The sequence below is a fragment of the Salmo trutta genome, chromosome 23 (genome assembly GCF_901001165.1).
Source record: "Salmo trutta chromosome 23, fSalTru1.1, whole genome shotgun sequence".
In the NCBI taxonomy this organism is placed as follows: domain Eukaryota; kingdom Metazoa; phylum Chordata; class Actinopteri; order Salmoniformes; family Salmonidae; genus Salmo; species Salmo trutta.
Genome location: NC_042979.1, coordinates 27,149,085 through 27,168,417, shown reverse-complemented (window position 1 = coordinate 27,168,417; position 19,333 = coordinate 27,149,085). Strand labels below are relative to the sequence as shown.

At 43.5% G+C, this 19,333-nt stretch overlaps 1 protein-coding gene and 1 long non-coding RNA gene across 2 annotated transcripts; both read left to right on the top strand.

The window, feature by feature from the left end:
• The first annotated feature begins 4,304 nt into the window (after positions 1-4,304).
• Positions 4,305-4,570, top strand: LOC115159690 (uncharacterized). Its single transcript, XR_003868934.1, has 2 exons — positions 4,305-4,344; positions 4,452-4,570. It is a non-coding gene; the product is annotated as an uncharacterized LOC115159690 (long non-coding RNA).
• Positions 4,571-4,803: 233 nt separating this feature from the next.
• On the top strand, positions 4,804-17,916 carry LOC115159689 (interleukin-31 receptor subunit alpha-like). Its single transcript, XM_029709660.1, has 12 exons — positions 4,804-4,845; positions 6,918-7,017; positions 7,321-7,462; positions 7,609-7,694; positions 9,024-9,228; positions 9,469-9,648; positions 9,806-9,937; positions 14,210-14,371; positions 16,421-16,564; positions 16,684-16,777; positions 16,908-16,989; positions 17,100-17,916. The coding sequence occupies exons 4-12, from the start codon at positions 7,635-7,637 to the stop codon at positions 17,676-17,678; spliced, it is 1,638 nt and encodes a 545-aa protein (XP_029565520.1). The 5' UTR covers positions 4,804-4,845; positions 6,918-7,017; positions 7,321-7,462; positions 7,609-7,634; the 3' UTR covers positions 17,679-17,916.
• Positions 17,917-19,333: the final 1,417 nt, after the last annotated feature.

The following is a 19,333-nucleotide window of genomic DNA, read 5'->3' as shown; positions in this document are numbered from 1 at the left end:
TTGATTTCAACTTTGTTTTTTATAACATTGATGATTCACTTCACTTATAAATGTCTACACTCACCAAGCATGACATTGGGGAGCATATTTTAGCAGATGATGTGGCGATTCAGGTCGGATTTTAGCATCTTTTTCAAACTTTACAAACCAGAGAATTATGCTAGCTGGTAACCACCTCATTATCTAGTGGCCCTACTTTGTGTTGCACACTGCATTCAGCCAGGGGTAAACCAGACTGCTGCAACCTGATTGGCTTAATGCGATACACAACATCCAGGTATTATTCCTAGGCAGCCGGTGGAAAATATTTGTCCAGTTTATTTCCGGCTTCTCATCTTTAAATTTAGTTAAGGGCAAATTGAAAACTTTGCAGTCTGAATGGAGAATTTTTTATGTCTGAACCAGTCGCCAGGTGACACGGGTGGGTTAACTGCCTTGTTCAGGGGGGAAATGACAGATTTTTACCTTGCCAGCTCAGGGATTTGATCTTGCAACTTTTCAGTTGCTAGTCTAATGCTCTAACCACTAGGCTACCTGCCACCACATGACTATAAAAGTTGTTGAGCATCTATACTAGAGTACATTCTATAATCCTACACCTGTCAATTATCTGATCAAAGTTCCCGTGTGGTTCAGTTGGTAGAGCATGGTGTTTGCAATGCCAAGGTTGTGGTTTAGATTCCCATGGGAGACCAGTATGCAAAAGTACCCCTGTAAGGGCTCTGGATATTAGCCTCTGCCAAATGTCTGAAATGTACTGCATCCTGCCTATTAATAGGGAAAGGGGAATACCTAGTCAGTTGTCCAACTGAAATGTGTCCTCTGCATTTAACCCAACCCCCTCTGAATCAAAGAGGGGCTGCCTTAATCAACTTCATGTCTTTGGCATCCAGGGAACAGTGGGTTAACTCCCTTGCTCAGGAGGACAGATTTTTACCTTGTCAACTCAGGATTTGATCCAGCAACCTTCCATTACTGGCCCAATGCTCTAACCACTAGGCTACCTGGGTGGTAACACAAGACCTTTCAGGGTGTATTCATTGTGACAGCTGCAAATAATACTTCAATGTACATGTAGGCCTAATGCAACATAATATAGGAACTATTTAAATGTCATAATTCAACAACAAATGCAGTTAAGCCTGCACATCTTTTACAGCATGTTATTGCCTCGTTGCTCAAGAGGTTTGCAAATTATTTTCATTTTTCTAATGGTTGACAATTCCTTTGTGTCCTTCCTTTTCACTGTGCTCATTTCTGTCTGTGCTATGCAACGAGGCCGATTTGCAGTGCAACAACGTTATCATAACCAGACCAAAATTATCCCACCAACACATTTTCTTTCCTCAAACTTTCCCCGGCAGTTAAGCTGCAATATCTAACTTTTTGGACGACCCAACCAAATTCACATAGATACAGTATGTGAGTTATAGCAAGTTGAATAAGTGGTAGATCTGTTCTATATGTGCTATTTCTATGCTTCCAATTCTTAAGTTTAGTTTTTGTGTCTTACTTTCGGTTTTGTACACCAGATTCAAACGGCTGAAAATACAATATTTTTGGTTATTGAAAAGACATTTCACAGCGATTATGGTGTAATGATTCTCTAGTATACACAGTGTATAAAACATTAGGAACACTTTCCATGACATAGACCTGTGGTTCCCAACTCCGGTCTCGAGTACCCCAACAGTACACATTTTTATTGTAGCCCCGGACAAGCTGATTCAACTTGTCAACTAATCGTCAGGCCCTCAATGAGTTGAATGAGGTGTGTTTGTCCAGGGCTAAAACAAAAAGTGTACTGTTGGAGGTACTCAAGGACTGAAGTTGGGAACCACTGACATAGATTGACCAGGTGAATCCAGGTGAAAGTTATGATCCCTTATTGATGTCACTTGTCAAATACTCTTCAATCAGTGTAGATGAAGGGGAGGAGACAGGTTAAAGAAGGATTTTTAAGCTTTGAGACAATTGAGACATGGATTGTGTATGTGTGCCATTCAGAAGATGAATGGGAAGACAAAATATTTAAGTGCCTTTGAACAGGGTATGATAGTAGGTGCCAGGTGCACCGGTTTGATTGTCCACCCCCCAAAGGACATCCAGCCAATTTGACACAACTGTGGGTAGCATTGGAGTGAACGTTGGCCAGCATCCCTGGTGGAACGCTTTCGACACCTTGTAGAGTCCATGCCCCAACTAATTGAGGGCAAAAGGGGGTCCAACTCAATATTTGGAAAGTGTTCCTAATGTTTTGTACACTCATTGTATATTGCTTGTTTTGTCACATAAACTGAAATTAGGCACATTTAGATTTAAGCAATCAGGAAATGGCAGAGCGATTTCTGCATTTTGCACCTTTAATTTGGCCTATGCTGTAGGCCTGTTTTACATTCAGCAATTAGCAAGAGCAAGCTGCTTCTTTCCCCGAATAGGCTATTAGGCCTAGTATAAAACATGATCAAAATAAATGTTCTTTAGCTATTCCTGGTATTTCACAAGAAGAGGAATGGCCTATTGCAGAGAGGCTTGCGTAGCCAATATTGTGCATGTGAACAGCTGGGAGCGATAAGAAGCTAAAGCAAGAAGTAAATATTAGCTAGATATTAGGCCATTCATTAGCTAAATATTAGGGCTATAGGCTAAATATTTACCTGTCCAAATGCAAGAAAAAAGTGGCAGATCCAACTATTTTGGAACAGTTTGGGTCTGTTCTCGACAATTTAGAATGTCCAGAAAGGTACATATGTTGTAATTTGTCAAGATATGCCAACTTTAGGAAAATATGGTCTCGTCCTTTCCACGTATGTAGCCTATTTTACATTCAGCAAGCAAAATCAAGCATGTATCTCTCCTCCAATAGGCTATCAGCAAAGAAAATAAATTGAAATAAGCAGGGCTGGACTAACACAGCTGGGGCCCAGGAGGCCACCCCACCCCCCAAAAACAATCAAACTTATAGGCCTAATCATTGTAGCATACACTATGTGCTCCCAGTCCCTGGGCATTCAGCTCCAAAAGCTACTCTATTGATTTTAGATGTTTTACAATTACAAGAAATTAGCTGTAAATCTTTAAAAAATAATCTCAGCCGCATGGCAAAATGTGTAGAATAGCATGAGATTAGCTATAAAATTGCAAATGTTTCTCTCTGCCCCATGGCAATATGTGTAGAATTGCAAGAAGTTATCTTTAAAAATGCACAATTCTGTCTGTTCCCCAACCCCCCAATCCAAAAAATGATGGTTTGTTGGGGGTCCTGCGAAACTGCGGTACGCCACTGGGTTAGGGAAAGGAGTAGCGGTAGGGTTTGGGGTAGGGATGTCCCAAGGATCCCGGACAGCACTAACCCTTGGAGCATTATAAGCTACACATCACCAACATTCAACTACGATGTGCAGAGACTGGGAGAAGAGAGCACACTTTTTTGTGTGCTTTTTTTAACTTGTCCATTCAGACAACTTACATCATGAGGCTAGTCTTCCCTGTGACTCAGTTGGTAGAGCATGGTGTTTGCAATGCCAGCATGGTGTGTGCAATGCCAGGGTTGTGGGTTTGATTCCCACGGGGGGCCAGTACAAAAAAAAAATGCATTCAGACAACAGGTTAAGAGTGTCTGCTAAAATGTAAAAATATTCTTCTTGACCAACATTCTTTTTTTTTACCTGTCCCGGACAAGCGAACAAGCATTAATGTCGAGTCCTGGTGCTGTCTCTCTTTGTTTAGGTGTTCTCTTTGGATATTTTACCCCACTCTCTTCCCTTCTCCAAGTTTCTCCAGGTACGTTTCAACTATCGTTTCCAGACAAAACAGTTTAAAAACAACAGAATTGCAGTGCACGCTTCCTACAAAAGTTCTCAACCAATTAGGGTTGGTAATAGGAAGCCATCTGATATTATATGTAATATATACTGTATGTCCAGTGGTCTTTTTTGATGGCGGAAAAAGTAAGACGTATTTTAATTGACCCATCACCCCCCTTGCATGAGTTATGCAACAAAGCTGATCTTATTATAGACATCAGAGTTGGCACCCAGAGGATATGGCTACAGTAACAGCACTACACAATTGATATGGTATTGCTGTATCAATTACACCGTTTCCTTCTGTGCCACGTAGTTATAGCACCACTCTGCACAACATAATAAACCGTTTAAAAGTTTGTCATTTACATTTTCACATTCAGTATGTGAGATTTGTTTTACGAAGTATTTCCATTGTAACATCATGAAATGTTTATTATGTTATGATACATGATGTATTGACAATACTGTACATTTCAGTGACCTGTAGGTGCAAGAAACATCTCTTCATGTTATGGACACTGTGTCACATCCCAAGGTAATGACACAACTATTCCAAAAACCAAGTTGTGGTTCAGTTGCAGTTGATGAAATGTTATTATAATGAAATATAATTGATTTGCTCTTTTGAACCTTTCCTTTCAGAGGGAGTCAGTGAATTAGATTGCTTTGGTAAACATCTGGGCTTAAGTAGGATCGGCTGGAAATGTGTGTGGACACCTGTAAAACACCAAACACAAAGATACACACTCTGTATAGAACAGTAAGTAGTGTAGAACACAAGGCTAATTTAATGTATCTCTGAGGTTATATAATTTGATTGTTTGCATTTAGGGTGCTCTATAGACTGAAGACTAAATCTTATTCAATTTGATATTCTTCACAGGAAAAACACATAGCAAAATGCACGCAAACATATCGGAGACGTCTCAGACTATTCATCTGTCCAAAAGGCTTAACATGACAGCTCATGTATTTGACAAGAGTGATTTGAAGAGCTGCACAAAGACTGTTTTCAGAGGTTCACCTCAACAATTGGGTACGTTTATATTAATTACCTCCAGTATGCATCTCTTCCCTTCCATTATGTGATAGTAGCGTAGCCTATGGGTTTACAGCAACCAGAAGATGTGGTATGACTAGTCCTACCTCTATATTGTTACATACAACATCTAAACTCAGCAAAAAAAACAAACATCCTCTCACTGTCAACTGCGTTTATTTTCAGCAACTTAACGTGTAAATATTTGTATGAACATAACAAGATTCAACAACTGAGACATAAACTGAACACGTTCCACAGACATGTGACTAACAGAAATTGAAAAATGTGTCCTTGAACTAAGGGGGGGGTCAAAATCAAAAGTAACAGTCAGTATCTGGTGTGGCCACCAGCTGCATTAAGTACTGCAGTGCATCTCCTCCTCATGGACTGCACCAGATTTGCCAGCTCTTGCTGTGAGATGTTACCCCACTCTTCCTCCAAGCAGTGGCGGTTCTAGACCATTTCAACTGGGGGGGCCAAGCTGGGGCCAGTTGTACTGTTAGAGGGGCAGTTACATTAGATGTTATTGTTGTCATATTGTTTTGCATGTGGTACGATACTGTTGTGTTCTGCCCTAAAGCCGTCCCTCCAGAAAATGTGTGGGTTAAATTAGTGTTCCGCGTTGCCACTCTCTAATAACGGATGTAAAAAAAGAACGATAGCAAAAATGTGTTAAGTAAAAATTATTTCATACGCCACATTTAGGGGGGGGTCACAAGGGGGCCCAAAATTGTTGTCACAGGGGCACCGCCCCCCCCCCCCCCCAGAACCGCTAGTGCCTCCAAAGCACCTGCAAGTTCCCGGACATTTCTGGGGGGAATGGCCCTAGCCCTCACCCTCCGATCCAACAGGTCCCAGACGTGCTCAATGGGATTGAGATCCGTGCTCTTCGCTGGCCATGGCAGAACACTGACATTCCTGTCTTGCAGAAAATCACACACAGAATGAACAGTATGGCTGGTGGCATTGTCATGCTGGAGGGTCATGTCAGGATGAGCCTGCAGGAAGGGTACCACATGAGGGAGAAGAATGTCTTACCTGTAACGCACAGCATTGAGATTGCCTGCAATGCCAAGCTCAGTCCAATGATGCTGTGACACACCGCCCCAGACCATGACGGACCCTCCACCTCCAAATCGATCCCGCTCCAGAGTAAGGCCTCGGTGTAATGCTCATTCCTTCGACGATAAACGCGAATCCGACCATCACCCCTGGTGAGACAAAACCGCAACTCGTCAGTGAAGAGCGCTTTTTGCCAATCCTGTCTGGTCCAGCGACGGTGGGTTTGTGTCCATCGGCGACGTTGTTGCTGGTGATGTCTGGTGAGGACCTGCCTTACAACAGGCCTACAAGCCCTCAGTCTAGCCTCTCTCAGTCTATTGCGGACAGTCTGAGCACTGATGGAGGAATTGTGCGTTCCTGGTGTAACTCGGGCAGTTGTTGTTGCCATCCTGTACCTGTCCCACAGGTGTGATGTTCGGATGTACCGATCCTGTGCAGGTGTTGTTACACGTGGTTTGCCACTGTGAGGACGATCAGCCGTCTGTCCTGTCTCCCTGTAGCGCTGTCTTAGGCATCTCACAGTACGGACATTGCAATTTATTGCCCTGGCCACATCTGCAGTCCTCATGCCTCCTTGCAGCATGCCTAAGGCATGTTCACGCAGAAGAGCAGAGACCCTGGGTATCTTTCTTTTGGTGTTTTTCAGAGTCAGTAGAAAGGCTTCTTTAGTGTCCTAAGTTTTCATAACTGTGACCTTAACTGCCTACCGCCTGTAAGCTGTTAGTGTCTTAACGACCGTTCCACAGGTGCATGTTCATTAATTGTTTATGGTACATTGAACAAGCATGGAAAGCAGTGTTTAAACCCTTTACAATGAAGATCTGTGAAGTTATTTGGATTTTTACAAATTATCTTTGAAAGACAGGGTCCTGAAAAAGGGACGTTTCTTTTTTTGCTGAGTTTAGTATAACAGTATCACAATGATAATTTATCACATAGCCTATCTTAAAAATTGCAGTTCGATGCGGCCCCTCAACTAATGTACACTTGAATCGCCATTCAAGACAGCTGGATATCCAGGCCTCCTGGAGGAAGGAGGAGACCAAATATATCACTCTTTACTCTGTGAGATACAAGGAACTGAACAGCACGCAATGGAAAGAGGTGGGATTCAAAAGTGAGATTTGAAATGTACTGCCTACAGCTCATATAGAGCTAGATTATAGAATTGAAACAAGTTGGCATAAATAGTGAAACTCTTGGGGCCGGTTTCCCGGACACTAGTTCCGGACACAGATTAAGTTTAGTCAATGGAGAATCTCCATTGAAAGTACTTTTTAGTCTAAGGTTAGGCTTAGTCTGTGTCAGGAAAACCAGCCCTAGTGGTCCAAGACTGGAAAAGACCAATGCAGAATCCTTCGAAAAATAAGTTATACAGACCTAACCTCTCATTTATGTTCTCTATAGCCACCAGTGCAATCCAAGGATAGAAATAGGTGCACTGTGGGTAATCTTAACTCCTCACTGTCCTATGAGGTGCAGATAGAGTGTGTGGCCAACAACAAATGTACCCAGTGCCCCTGGAGCGAGATTTTCACAGTCCCACCTGGTGAGTTGACTTTTTACCTAAAACAAAAATCTGGGATCCAGAAATCTGTTCAATGGTCTTACCAAAATAGGCTTAATCAATTGTCCACTCTACTGATTTATAACATGAAATAAGCTAAATACATTTATTTTCTTCTGTTTTCTAAGAACTTACTGATACGCCTGTCATTGAGATGGTAAAAGATAGTCGTCCACAAACCAAAGGGAGGAGATTAGTGATCATAAAATGGAAGGTAATTCATTTCCCCATGAGTAACTTAACCTTACGATATGTGAAAATACAAATGTGAAAATAGTAAGTTTGTGACAATGCGAAAAATGTTAATACAATGTGAAAATAGTACGTTTGAGTAAACTGATGTCGGTATACATTTATAAAAGTGAATAGTTTATCCCACCATACTATAAACTGAGTATACAAAACATTAAGAACACCCGCTCTGGGCCTCCTGAGTGGCGCAGTGGTCTAAGGCAGTGCTAGCTGTGCCACTAGAGATCCTGGTTCGAGTCCAGGCTCTGTCGCAGCCGGCCGCGACCAGGAGACGCATGAGGCGGCGCACAATTGGCCCAGCATCGTCCGGTTTAAGGGAGGGTTTGGCAGGCTGGGATGTTCTTGTCCCATCGCACTTTAGTGACTCCTGTGGTGGGCTGGGCGCATGCACATTGACACGGTTGCCAGGTGTAAGGCATTTCCTCCGACACATTGGTGTGGCTGGCTTCAGGGTTAAGCGGGGCATTGTGTCAAGAAGCACTGTGGCTTGGCTGGGTCGTGTTTCGGAGGACGCACGGCTCTCGACCTTCGCCTGTCCCGAGCTCGTACGGGCTTTGCAGTGATGAGACAAGACTGTAACTACCAATTGGATACCACAAAATTAGGGAGAAAAAGGGGTAGAAAAAGAACACCCACTCTTTTCATGACAGCCTGACCAGGTGAATCCAGACGAAAGCTATGATCCCTTCTTGGGATTCCCAATCTAGGTCTCATACCATCACGGCCATCTAATCATCCCCAGCTTACAATTGGCTCATTCATCCCCCTCCTCTCCCCTGTAACTATTCCCCAGGTCGTCGCTGTAAATGAGAATGTGTTCTCAGTCAACTTACCTGGTAAAATAACGGTAAAATAAAAATAAATAAAATAAATATTGATGTCACTTGTTAAATCCACTTCAAATCAGTGTAGATGAAGGGGAGGAGACAGGTTAAAGAAGGATTTTTAAGCCTTGAGACAATTGAGACATGGAATGTGTACAGTATGTGTGCCATTCAGAAGATGAATGGGCAAGACAAAAATTGAAGTGCCTTTCAAACAGGGTATGGTAGTTGGTGTCAGGCGCACATACATACGTTTCCTGTGTGTATCAAGAATGGTCCACCGCCCAAAGGACTTCCAGCAAACTTGACAACTGTGGGAAGCATTGGAGTCAACGTGGTCCAGCATCCCTGTGGCATGCTTTCGACACCTTGTAGAGTTCATGCCCCGACAAATTGAGGCTGATCCTAACGTTGCTGTAATACGTATTGTATAAAGCTTGATCCTACCATTGTCCTGTACATGTCAGTTTGCAGCCAGTGAGTTAGCGGAGGGCTACAGTGTTTCCGTGGGGAAAGCCTCAGGAGAGGACCCTATTGAGACCTTCAACACCAGCAGACACCTACTCATAGTGACCCTGTCTCACTCAGCCTACCACCTCAAAATCACAGCTTTCAACAGGGCTGGGACCTCACCTGCAGCACAGAGCACTATACGGCCACTGGACGACAAAGGTAGAAACACCTATCAACTGTTATGTTGTCCTTCAATATAGGAATCAGACTCTGGCCGTCAGAATGTATTCACTATTTTGTTTGAGCAGTATTATGAGTAAGTCATGTTGTTGCATTAGAAATTCATTACTACTTGCTCTCCTGTGTAACAGCATGGTATCAGTCTGTTGAAGTGGATGTCTGAGATCTCTCAGATGCAGGAGAAAGGATTATGAAGTGTTGTTTGGTTTGTCTCTACAGACTTATATGGGAAGCTGAATCTGACATTCAATGGCAACACTTCCTTTACTGTCTCCTGGGTGGATGACCTGATCAAAACCTACTCCTGCTTCTCAGTGGAGTGGTGGACGAGAGGAAACAAAGCTGCTCACAAGTCCTTCTATGAGGATGAAAACAATTATGAAGTCATACCATTGCACGGTAAGGTACATACATCTCTCTCCTGTGTTAACATGAGAACAACAGACGATTCACATACTTGGATTGATACAGCATATTATCATGACTAGTACTTTGTTTGTCCTGATGAAAGACGTTTCCCCATTTAAAACCACTCTTGTTGTTGTATGAACTAAAGAGCCATTAGAGCTGTATAAGAGGTACACCTTCACTCTGCACACGAGGCCAGACAAAGAGCCCTGCAACCTGAAGTTCATCAACAACAGCGAGAGCACCTACGGGAGCATCCAGTCCTACTTCACTGAAGGATGTGAGTCTGAAATACATATTATATATGTACAGTGCCTTCAGAAAGTATTCAGACCCAATGACTTTTTTCACATTTTGTTACGTTACAGCCTTATTGTAAAATGCATTAAATACCATTTTTTTCTCAGCAATCGACACACAATACTCCACAATGACAAAGTGAAAAACTGGTTTTTAGATTTTTTTTGCAAATGTATAAACCATTTAAAAAACAGAAATACCTTATTTACACACAATACCAGTCAAAAGTTTGGACGCACCTACTCATTCAAGGGTTTTTATTTATTTTTACTATTTTCTACATTGTACAATAATAGTGAAGACATCAAAACTATGAAATAACACATGGAATTATGTAGTAACTAAAAGTGTTAAATCAAAATGTTATTTGAGATTCTTCAAAGTAGTCACCACTTTGCCTTGATGACAGCTTTGCACACTCTTGGCATTCTCTCAACCAGCTTCACCTGGAATGCTTTTCCAACAGTCTTGAAGCAGTTCCCACATATGCTGAGCCCTTGTGGGCTGCTTTTCCCTCACTCTGTGGGCTAACTCATCCCAACCATCTCAATTGGGTTGAGATTGTGTGATTATGGAAGTCAGGTCATCTGATGCAGCACTCCATCACTCTCCTCCTTGGTAAAATAGTCCTTACACACCCTGGGATGTGTGTTTTGAGTCATTAAGCCCTTAACTGCTGGTTAAGGGCTTGTAAGTAAGGTCTACACACGGTAAGGTCTACATATGTATTTGGTGCATGTGATGTGACAAATAAAGTTTGATTTGTCCTGTTGAAAAATGCTTGTCCCACTAAGCGCAAACCAGATGGGATGGCATATCGCTGCAGAATTCGGTGGTAGCCATGCTGGTTAAGTTTGCCTTGAATTCTAAATACACTGCTCAAAAAAATAAAGGGAACACTTAAACAACACAATGTAACTCCAAGTCAATCACACTTCTGTGAAATCAAACTGTCCACTTAGGAAGCAACACTGATTGACAATAAATTTCACGTGCTGTTGTGCAAATGGAATAGACAACATGTGGAAATTATAGGCAATTAGCAAGACACCCCCAATAAAGGAGTGGTTCTGCAGGTGGTGACCAAAGCCCACTTCTCAGTTCCTATGCTTCCTGGCTGATGTTTTGGTCACTTTTGAATGCTGGCGGTGCTTTCACTCTAGTGGTAGCATGAGACGGAGTCTACAACCCACACAAGTGGCTCAGGTAGTGCAGCTCATCCAGGATGGCACATCAATGCGAGCTGTGGCAAGAAGGTTTGCTGTGTCTGTCAGCGTAGTGTCCAGAGCATGAAGGCGCTAAAAGGAGACAGGCCAGTACATCAGGAGACATGGAGGAGGCCATAGGAGGGCAACAACCCAGCAGCAGGACCGCTACCTCCGCCTTTGTGCAAGGAGGAGCAGGAGGAGCACTGCCAGAGCCCTGCAAAATGACCTCCAGCAGGCCACAAATGTGCATGTGTCTGCTCAAACGGTCAGAAACAGACTCCATGAGGGTGGTATGAGGGCCCGACGTCCACAGGTGGGGGTTGTGCTTACAGCCCAACACCGTGCAGGACGTTTGGCATTTGCCAGAGAACACCAAGATTGGCAAATTCGCCACTGGCGCCCTGTGCTCTTCACAGATGAAAGCAGGTTCACACTGAGCACATGGGACAGACGTGACAGAGTCTGGAGACGCCGTGGAGAACGTTCTGCTGCCTGCAACATCCTCCAGCATGACCGGTTTGGCGGTGGGTCAGTCATGGTGTGGGGTGGCATTTCTTTGGGGGGCCGCACAGCCCTCCATGTGCTCGCCAGAGGTAGCCTGACTGCCATTAGGTACCGAGATGAGATCCTCAGACCCCTTGTGAGACCATATGCTGGTGCGGTTGGTCCTGGGTTCCTCCTAATGCAAGACAATGCTAGACCTCATGTGGCTGGAGTGTGTCAGCAGTTCCTGCAAGAGGAAGGCATTGATGCTATGGACTGGCCCGCCCGTTCCCCAGACCTGAATCCAATTGAGCACATCTGGGACATCATGTCTCGCTCCATCCACCAACGCCACGTTGCACCACAGACTGTCCAGGAGTTGGCGGATGCTTTAGTCCAGGTCTGGGAGGAGATCCCTCAGGAGACCATCCGCCACCTCATCAGGAGCATGCCCAGGCGTTGTAGGGAGGTCATACAGGCATGTGGAGGCCACACACACTACTGAGCCTCATTTTGACTTGTTTTAAGGACATTACATCAAAGTTGGATCAGCCTTTAGTGTGGTTTTCCACTTTAATTTTGAGTGTGACTCCAAATCCAGACCTCCATGGGTTGATAAATTGGATTTCCATTGATTATTGTTGTGTGATTTTGTTGTCAGCACATTCAACTATGTAAAGAAAAAAGTATTTAATAAGATTATTTCATTCAGATCTAGGATGTGTTATTTTAGTGTTCCCTTTATTTTTTTGAGCAGTGTAAATCACTGACAGTGTCACCAGCAAAGCACCCCACACCTCCTCCATGCATCAGGATGGGATCTACACATGCGGAGGTCATCCGTTCACCTATTCTGCGTCTCACAAAGACATGGGGGTTGGAACCAAAAATCTCACATTTTAACTCATCAGACCAAAGGACAGATTTCCACCGGTCTAATCTCCATTGACTGTGTTTCTTGGTCCAAGCAAGTCTCTTCTTCTTATTGGTGTCCATTAGTAGTGGTTTCTTTGCAGCAAATTGACCATGAAGGCCAGATTCACGCAGTCTACTCTGAACAGTTGATGCTGTGATGTATGTTACTTGACCTTTGTGAATCATTTATTTGGGCTGCAATCTGAGGAGCATTTAACTCTAATGAATTTATCCTCTGCAGCAGAGGTAACTCTGGGTCTTCCTTTCATGTGGCAGTCCTTAAAGTAATGATGGACTGTTGTTTCTCTTTGCTTATTTTAGCTGTTCTTGTCATAATATGGACTTGGTCTTTTACCAAATAACCCTATTTTCTGTATCCCACCCACCTACCTTGTCAAAACACAACTAATTGGCTCAAACTCAATAAGGAAAGAAATTCCACAAACTAACTATTAACAAAGCACACCTGTTAATTGAAAAGCATTCCAGGGGACTACCTAATGAAGCAGGTTGAGAGAATGCCAAGAGTGTGCAAAGCTGTCATCAAGGCTAAGGGTGGCTACTTTGAAGAATCTCAAATCTATTTTCATTTAAATACTTTTTTGGTAACTACATGATTCCATATGTGTTAATTCATAGTTTTGACATCTTCACTATTATTCTTCAATGTAGAAAATAGTACAAATTTAAAAAAAACTTGAATGAGTAGGTGTGTCCAAAATGTTGACTGGTACTGTAAGTATTCAGGCCCTTTGCTATGAAACTCGAAATTAAGCTCAGGTGGATCCTGTTTCCATTGATCATCCTTGAGATGTTTCTACAACTTGAGTGGAGTCCATCAGTGGTAAATTCAATTGATTGGACATGATTTGGAAAGGCAAACACCTGTCTGTATAAGGTCCCACAGTTGACAGTGCATGTCAGAGCATAAACCAAGCCATGAGGTCGAAGGAATTGCCCGTAGAGCTCTGAGACAGGATTGTGTCGAGGCACACCTCTGTGGAAGGGTACCAACACATTTTTTTAAGCATTGAATGTCCCCAAAAAGACAGTGGCCTCCATCATTCTTAAATGGAAGAAGTTAGGAAGCACCAAGACTCTTCCTAGAGCTGGCTGCCTGGCCAAACTGAGCAATCAGGTGAGAAGGGGCCTTGGTCAAGGAGGTGACCAAGAACCCGATGGTCACTCTGAAAGAGCTCTAGAGTTCTTCTGTGGAGATGGGAGAACCTTCCAGAAGGACAACCATCTCTGCAGCACTCCACCAATCAGGCCTTTATGGTAGAGTGGCCAGACGGAAGCCACTCCTCAGTAGAAAGCACATGACAGCCCACTTGGAGTTCGCCAAAAGGGACCCAAAGACCATGAGAAACAAGATTCTCTGGTCTGATGAAACCAAGATTGAACTCTTTGGCCTGAATGCAAAGCATCATATCTGGAGGAAACCTGGCACCATCCCTACGGTGAAGCATGGTGGTGGCAGCATCATGCTGTGGGGATGTTTTCCAGCGGCAGGGACTTACTAGCTTGTTACAGTGTACATAGAGTACATGACACCTTGAGTCCCTGCATGTTCCAATCAACCAACCAATCACACACCAATTAATCATAAATGCATTGTGATTATATTCAGTGTATTTTCCTCTCAGCCCCAATTAGTGCCCCAGGGAACATCAGCAGCAGTAATGTTACCCAGAGATCCATGGTGCTAGAGTGGACGTCAGTCTCTGAGAAGGACACCAGAGGTTTCCTGCTGGGCTACATCCTCCACTACACAGAGAGCCCAGATGACAGGGCAGACGCTGAGACAAGTAAGATTGATTCATTTGATGTTCACAAAAAGGTGGCAATTGAGACTTGCAGTGAGTGAGTATTCATAGAATTCGAGCAAAGTAAAGTACATTGTGTAGACTGTTTTATAGTTTGGCTAATATCCTATATACAGAGCGTTCGGAAAGTATTCAGCCCCTTCACTTTTTCCACATTTTGTTACGTTACAGCCTTATTTCTAAAATTGATTAAATAAAACTATTTATTAAATCCACACACAATACCCCAAAATGACGAAGCGAAAACAGGCTTAGAAACTTTAGCGAATGCAAAAGAATATGACATTTTTCATAAGTATTCAGACTCTTTACTCGGTACATTTTACATTTACATTTTTAGTCATTTAGCAGACACTCTTATCCAGAGCGACTTACAGTAGTGAATACATAGATTTCATACATTATTATTATTATTATTTTATTTTTTTGTACTGGCCCGCCGTGGGAATCGAACCCACAACCCTGGCGTTGCACACGCCATGTTGGCGTTGCAAACACCATGCTCTACCAACTGAGCCAACTAGGCCACTTTGTTAAAGCACCTTTGGCAGCGATTACAGCCTCGAGTCTTCTTGGGTATGACGCTACAAGCTTGGCACACCTGTATTTGGGGAGTTTCCCCCATTCTTCTCTGCAGATCCTCTCAAACTCTGTCAGGATGGATGGGGAGTGTCACTGCACAGCTATTTTCAAGTCTCAAGAGATGTTCGATCGGGTTCAAGTACGGGCTCAGGCTGGGCCACTCCAGGACATTGAGACTTGACCCAAAGCCACTCCCGCGTTGTCTTGTCTGTGTGCTTAGAGTCGTTGTCCTGTTGGAAGGTGAACTGGAACCTAGACCCCCAGTCTGAGGTCTAGAGCGCTCTGGAGCAGATTTTCATCAAGGATCTCTCTGTACTTTGCTCCATTCATCTCTCCCTCAATCCTGACTAGTCTCCCAGTCCCTGCCGCTGAAAAATCCCCACAGCATGCTGCTACCTCCACAATGCTTCACCGTAGGGATGGTATCGGCCAGGTGATCAGCAATGCCTGGTTTCCTCCAGACGTTATGCTTGGCATTCAGGCCAAAGAGTTCAATCTTGGTTTCATCAGACCAGAGAATCTTGTTTCTCATTGTCTGAGAGTCCTTTAGGTGCTTTTCGGCAAACTCCAAGTGGGCTGTCGTGTATTTTACTAAGGATTGGCTTCCGTCTGGTCACTCTACCATAAAGCCCTGATTGGTGGAGTGCTGCAGAGATGGTTGTCCTTCTGGAAGGTTCTCCCGTCTCCACAGAGAAACTCTGGAGCTCTGTCAGGGTGACCATCTGGTTCTTGGTCACCTCCCTGACCAAGGCCCTTCTCCCCCGATTGCTCAGTTTGGCCGCACGGCCAGCTCTAGGAAGAGTCTTGGTGGTTCCAAACTTCTTCCGTTTAAAAATGATGGATGCCACTGTTCTTGGGGACCTTCAATGCTGCAGACATTTGTTGGTACCCTTCCCCAGATCTGTGCCTCGACACAATGCTGTCTTGGAGCTCTACAGACAATTCCTTCAACCTCATGACTTGGTTTTTGATCTGACATGCACTGTCAACTGTGGGACCTTACATAGACATGTGTGTGCCTTTCCAAATCATGTCCAATCAATTGAATATATCACAGGTGGACTCCAATCAAGTTGTAGAAACATCTCAAGGATGATCAATGGAAACAGGATGCACCTGAGCTCAATTTCAAATCTCATGGCAAAGGGTCTGAATACTTATGTAAATGTGTTTTTTATTTTTAAAACATTTGCAAAAATGTCTAAAAACCTGTTTTCGCATCGTCATTATGGGGCAGTGTGTGTAGATTGAGGATTTATTAACAACTTTTCAAATGCACTGTATGTACAGTTATTCTTAGAAGTTAAGACTTCCTGCACACTATCAGATATTCTTACTACCATGTCTAGTTCACCAAAAGGCTCAAGTCTCAACTTCCTTAAAATTGTGGTCTTACTACTACTTATTCTGATGCTTCAGTGACTTTGACTATTGTTTTCGCTATAACAGACGTCACTGTGGATGCTGGTTCAACCAGCTACGAGTTGGGGGACCTAAAAAGCAATACTGTGTACCAAGTCCAGTTGTCTGCCTTCACTGCTGCAGGAATGGGAGTGAGAAGCTCAGCTGTATACTTCGAAACCAAGTCAACAGGTTTGCGTGTTGATCTTTCATCAATGGTTATATTGTAATTAGAATCTCTGATATCCCACATTTGGAATGCCATTTTGTATTAATTTAAAGAACCTGTCCTGCCTGCTTTCCCTCCCCAGCATCCCTGTCTATTGGTGGTATGATAGCAGGGGTCGTTATTGGAGTAGCTTTACTCTTACTTGTGGTTAATCTCGGCTCTTGGTTGTTAAAAAGGTACGGTCGTCATGTTTTTAAGTCAAAGGTGTATTCATATCTGTTAGTGTTGCTCTATTAAATGTTGCCCAGTGGAATCCAAGTAATGGAAACTTTAAAAAAATTACATTGTCATTTATTGTACTTTCAGAGCAAAGAGAATACTTTGGCCAAGTATCCCTAATCCTGGTAACAGCAATGCCATCCAGAAAATAGATGGGGTCTGTGAGCTGGTAAGAAAATTGTGATGCATGACAGATTTATTGCATTTATGTCTAAGATCATGCCATGTTGCTGTTAGATTTTCCCCTCCGGAACAATAAAGATTGATTGATTCTCATAGGAACTCCTGGAGCCCATCAACAGAGAGAAGTTAGAGGAAGAGGGGGACGCCAACAGTCTGCACATTGTTGACAGTAGAGAAGAAACGTCTCCCGTTAGCAACCTCCATAGCAACAGTGACTCATGTCTACACCCCAACACAGACCACGAGGAGAATCAAGGGCCTTCAGAGACAACCGCAGACTCTGCCGAGCCCACTAAAGTAGACCCTCAAATCAACATGGGCTTGTGCCGAAGAGAGACAGCCACAGACAGTAGCGCCCAAGATCCCACTTCTGACACCATTAAACCTACCAGAGACACAAGACAGACAGACCCTGTCCCCATTAGTACGGTGGCCCACCAGTGCCCGCAGTTGTCCTTTATGAGTGATTACACAACCATGGAACTCTTCCAACAGGCTCTGACACAATGTGATCCAGCCACTATATCATTGGAACCCCATGGCCAGTCAGAGGACACAGACTCCCCCCTGACCAGACCAGAGGTAGATTACATACACCAGTCCCTCTATGATACTGTCCTCCACCTGTCCCAAGGCAGCACAAGTCCAAATGAGATGTATTACACGGTTCTTTGAGAATGTTTACTGTAGATTCTAGAATCTGCCTTTCTCACAGATGCTGTGGGACAATTCTCGGCCTTTCGTCTATGTAAAAAAGCCAGCTGCTGCTAGCTGTTATCCTATCAATACGTGTATTGAAAGCCTGCAGTGCGGCGGTCACAGAATGTATTGAGGGATTGTTTGAGGAGCAGAATTTTCCCAATCGTTTTTTTTGTTTGTTGTGGTTTTAAATAAAATCATGAATCAGAGACCATTTTATTCTCAGTTTATGTAAACTGACATAGTGAACCTGTCCAACATCAGAAAGATGGACCCTCTAACAAAGACATCAATATCATCTATAGCAGGCTTTTACCCCATGTTTCATATGGATTTGGTAATGGATTAAACAAATACCATCACATGGCATTACAAGTATAGTTGAGACTTATTTGACGCAAAGTCTCTTTATTGGATCTCTTTTGGTTAGGATAGTCTGTGAAATATAGTAGGTACTTTGTCAAAGGTACAGTTTCAGGAGGAACATACAAAAGAGAGAGAAAACATTGAAGCATTGTTTGCGATATCCTCTTTCATAATTTTCACACATTTGTTGCCAACGTCTTTAACAAGTACATAAGAGTGAACCAACAACACCTTTTTGTACACATGTTCTCTACAGTGTGTGTGTGTGTGTGTGTGTGTGTGTGTGTGTGTGTGTGTGTGTGTGTGTGTTATATATAAAACACACAATGCCTCCAGAAAGTATTCAGACCCCTTCACTTTCTTCACATTGTTACGTTACAGCATTATTCTAAAATTGATTAAATAAAACAATTCCTCAGCAATCTACACGATACCCCAAAATGACAAAGCGAAAACAGGTTTTTAGAAATGTTTGCAAATTTACACAAGTATTCAGACCCTTTGTTATGAGACTCAAAATTGAGCTCAGGTGCATCCTGTTTCCATTGATCATCCTTCAGATGTTTCTACAACTTGGAGTCCACCCATGATAAATTCAACTGGTTGGACATGATTTGGAAAGGCACACATCTGTCTATATAAAGGTCCCACAGTTGACAGTGCATGTCAGAGCAAAAACCAAGCCATGAGGTTGAAGGAATTCTCCGTAGAGCTCCGAGACAGGACTATGACGAGGCACAGATCTGGGGAAGGGTACCAACATTTTTTTGCCGCATTGAAGGTCCCCAAGAACAGTGGCCTCCATCATTCTTAAAATGGTAGAAGTTTGGACCTGGCCGGCCAGCCAAACTGAGCAATCAGGGGAGAAAGGCCTTGGCCAAGGAAGTGACCAAGAACCCGATGGTCACTCTGACAGAGCTCCAGAGTTCCTCTGTGGAGATAGGAGAACCTTCCACAAAGACGAACATCTCTGCAGCACTCCACCAGATCAGGCCTTTATGGTAGAGTGGCCAGACGGAACCTACTCCTCAGTAAAAGGCCCGACAGCCCACTTGGAGTTTGCAAAAAGGCACCTAAAGGACTCAAGACCATGAGAAACAAGATTCTCTGGTCTGATGAAACCAGGGTTGAACTCTTTGGCCTGAATGCCAAGCGTCACATCTGGAGGAAAACTGACACCATCCCTAAGATGAAGCATGGTGGTGGCAGCATCATACTATGTGGATGTTTTTCAGCGGCAGGGAGACCAGTCAGGATCGAGGCAA

Coding starts and splice junctions, on each gene's coding strand:
- LOC115159689 (XM_029709660.1), top strand. CDS start 7,635: ATGGTAAAAGATAGTCGTCCACAAACCAAAGGGAGGAGATTAGTGATC. Junction 9,229..9,468: donor ACGGCCACTGGACGACAAAG/GTAGAAACACCT, acceptor TTGTCTCTACAG/ACTTATATGGGAAGCTGAAT. Junction 9,649..9,805: donor TGAAGTCATACCATTGCACG/GTAAGGTACATA, acceptor TATGAACTAAAG/AGCCATTAGAGCTGTATAAG.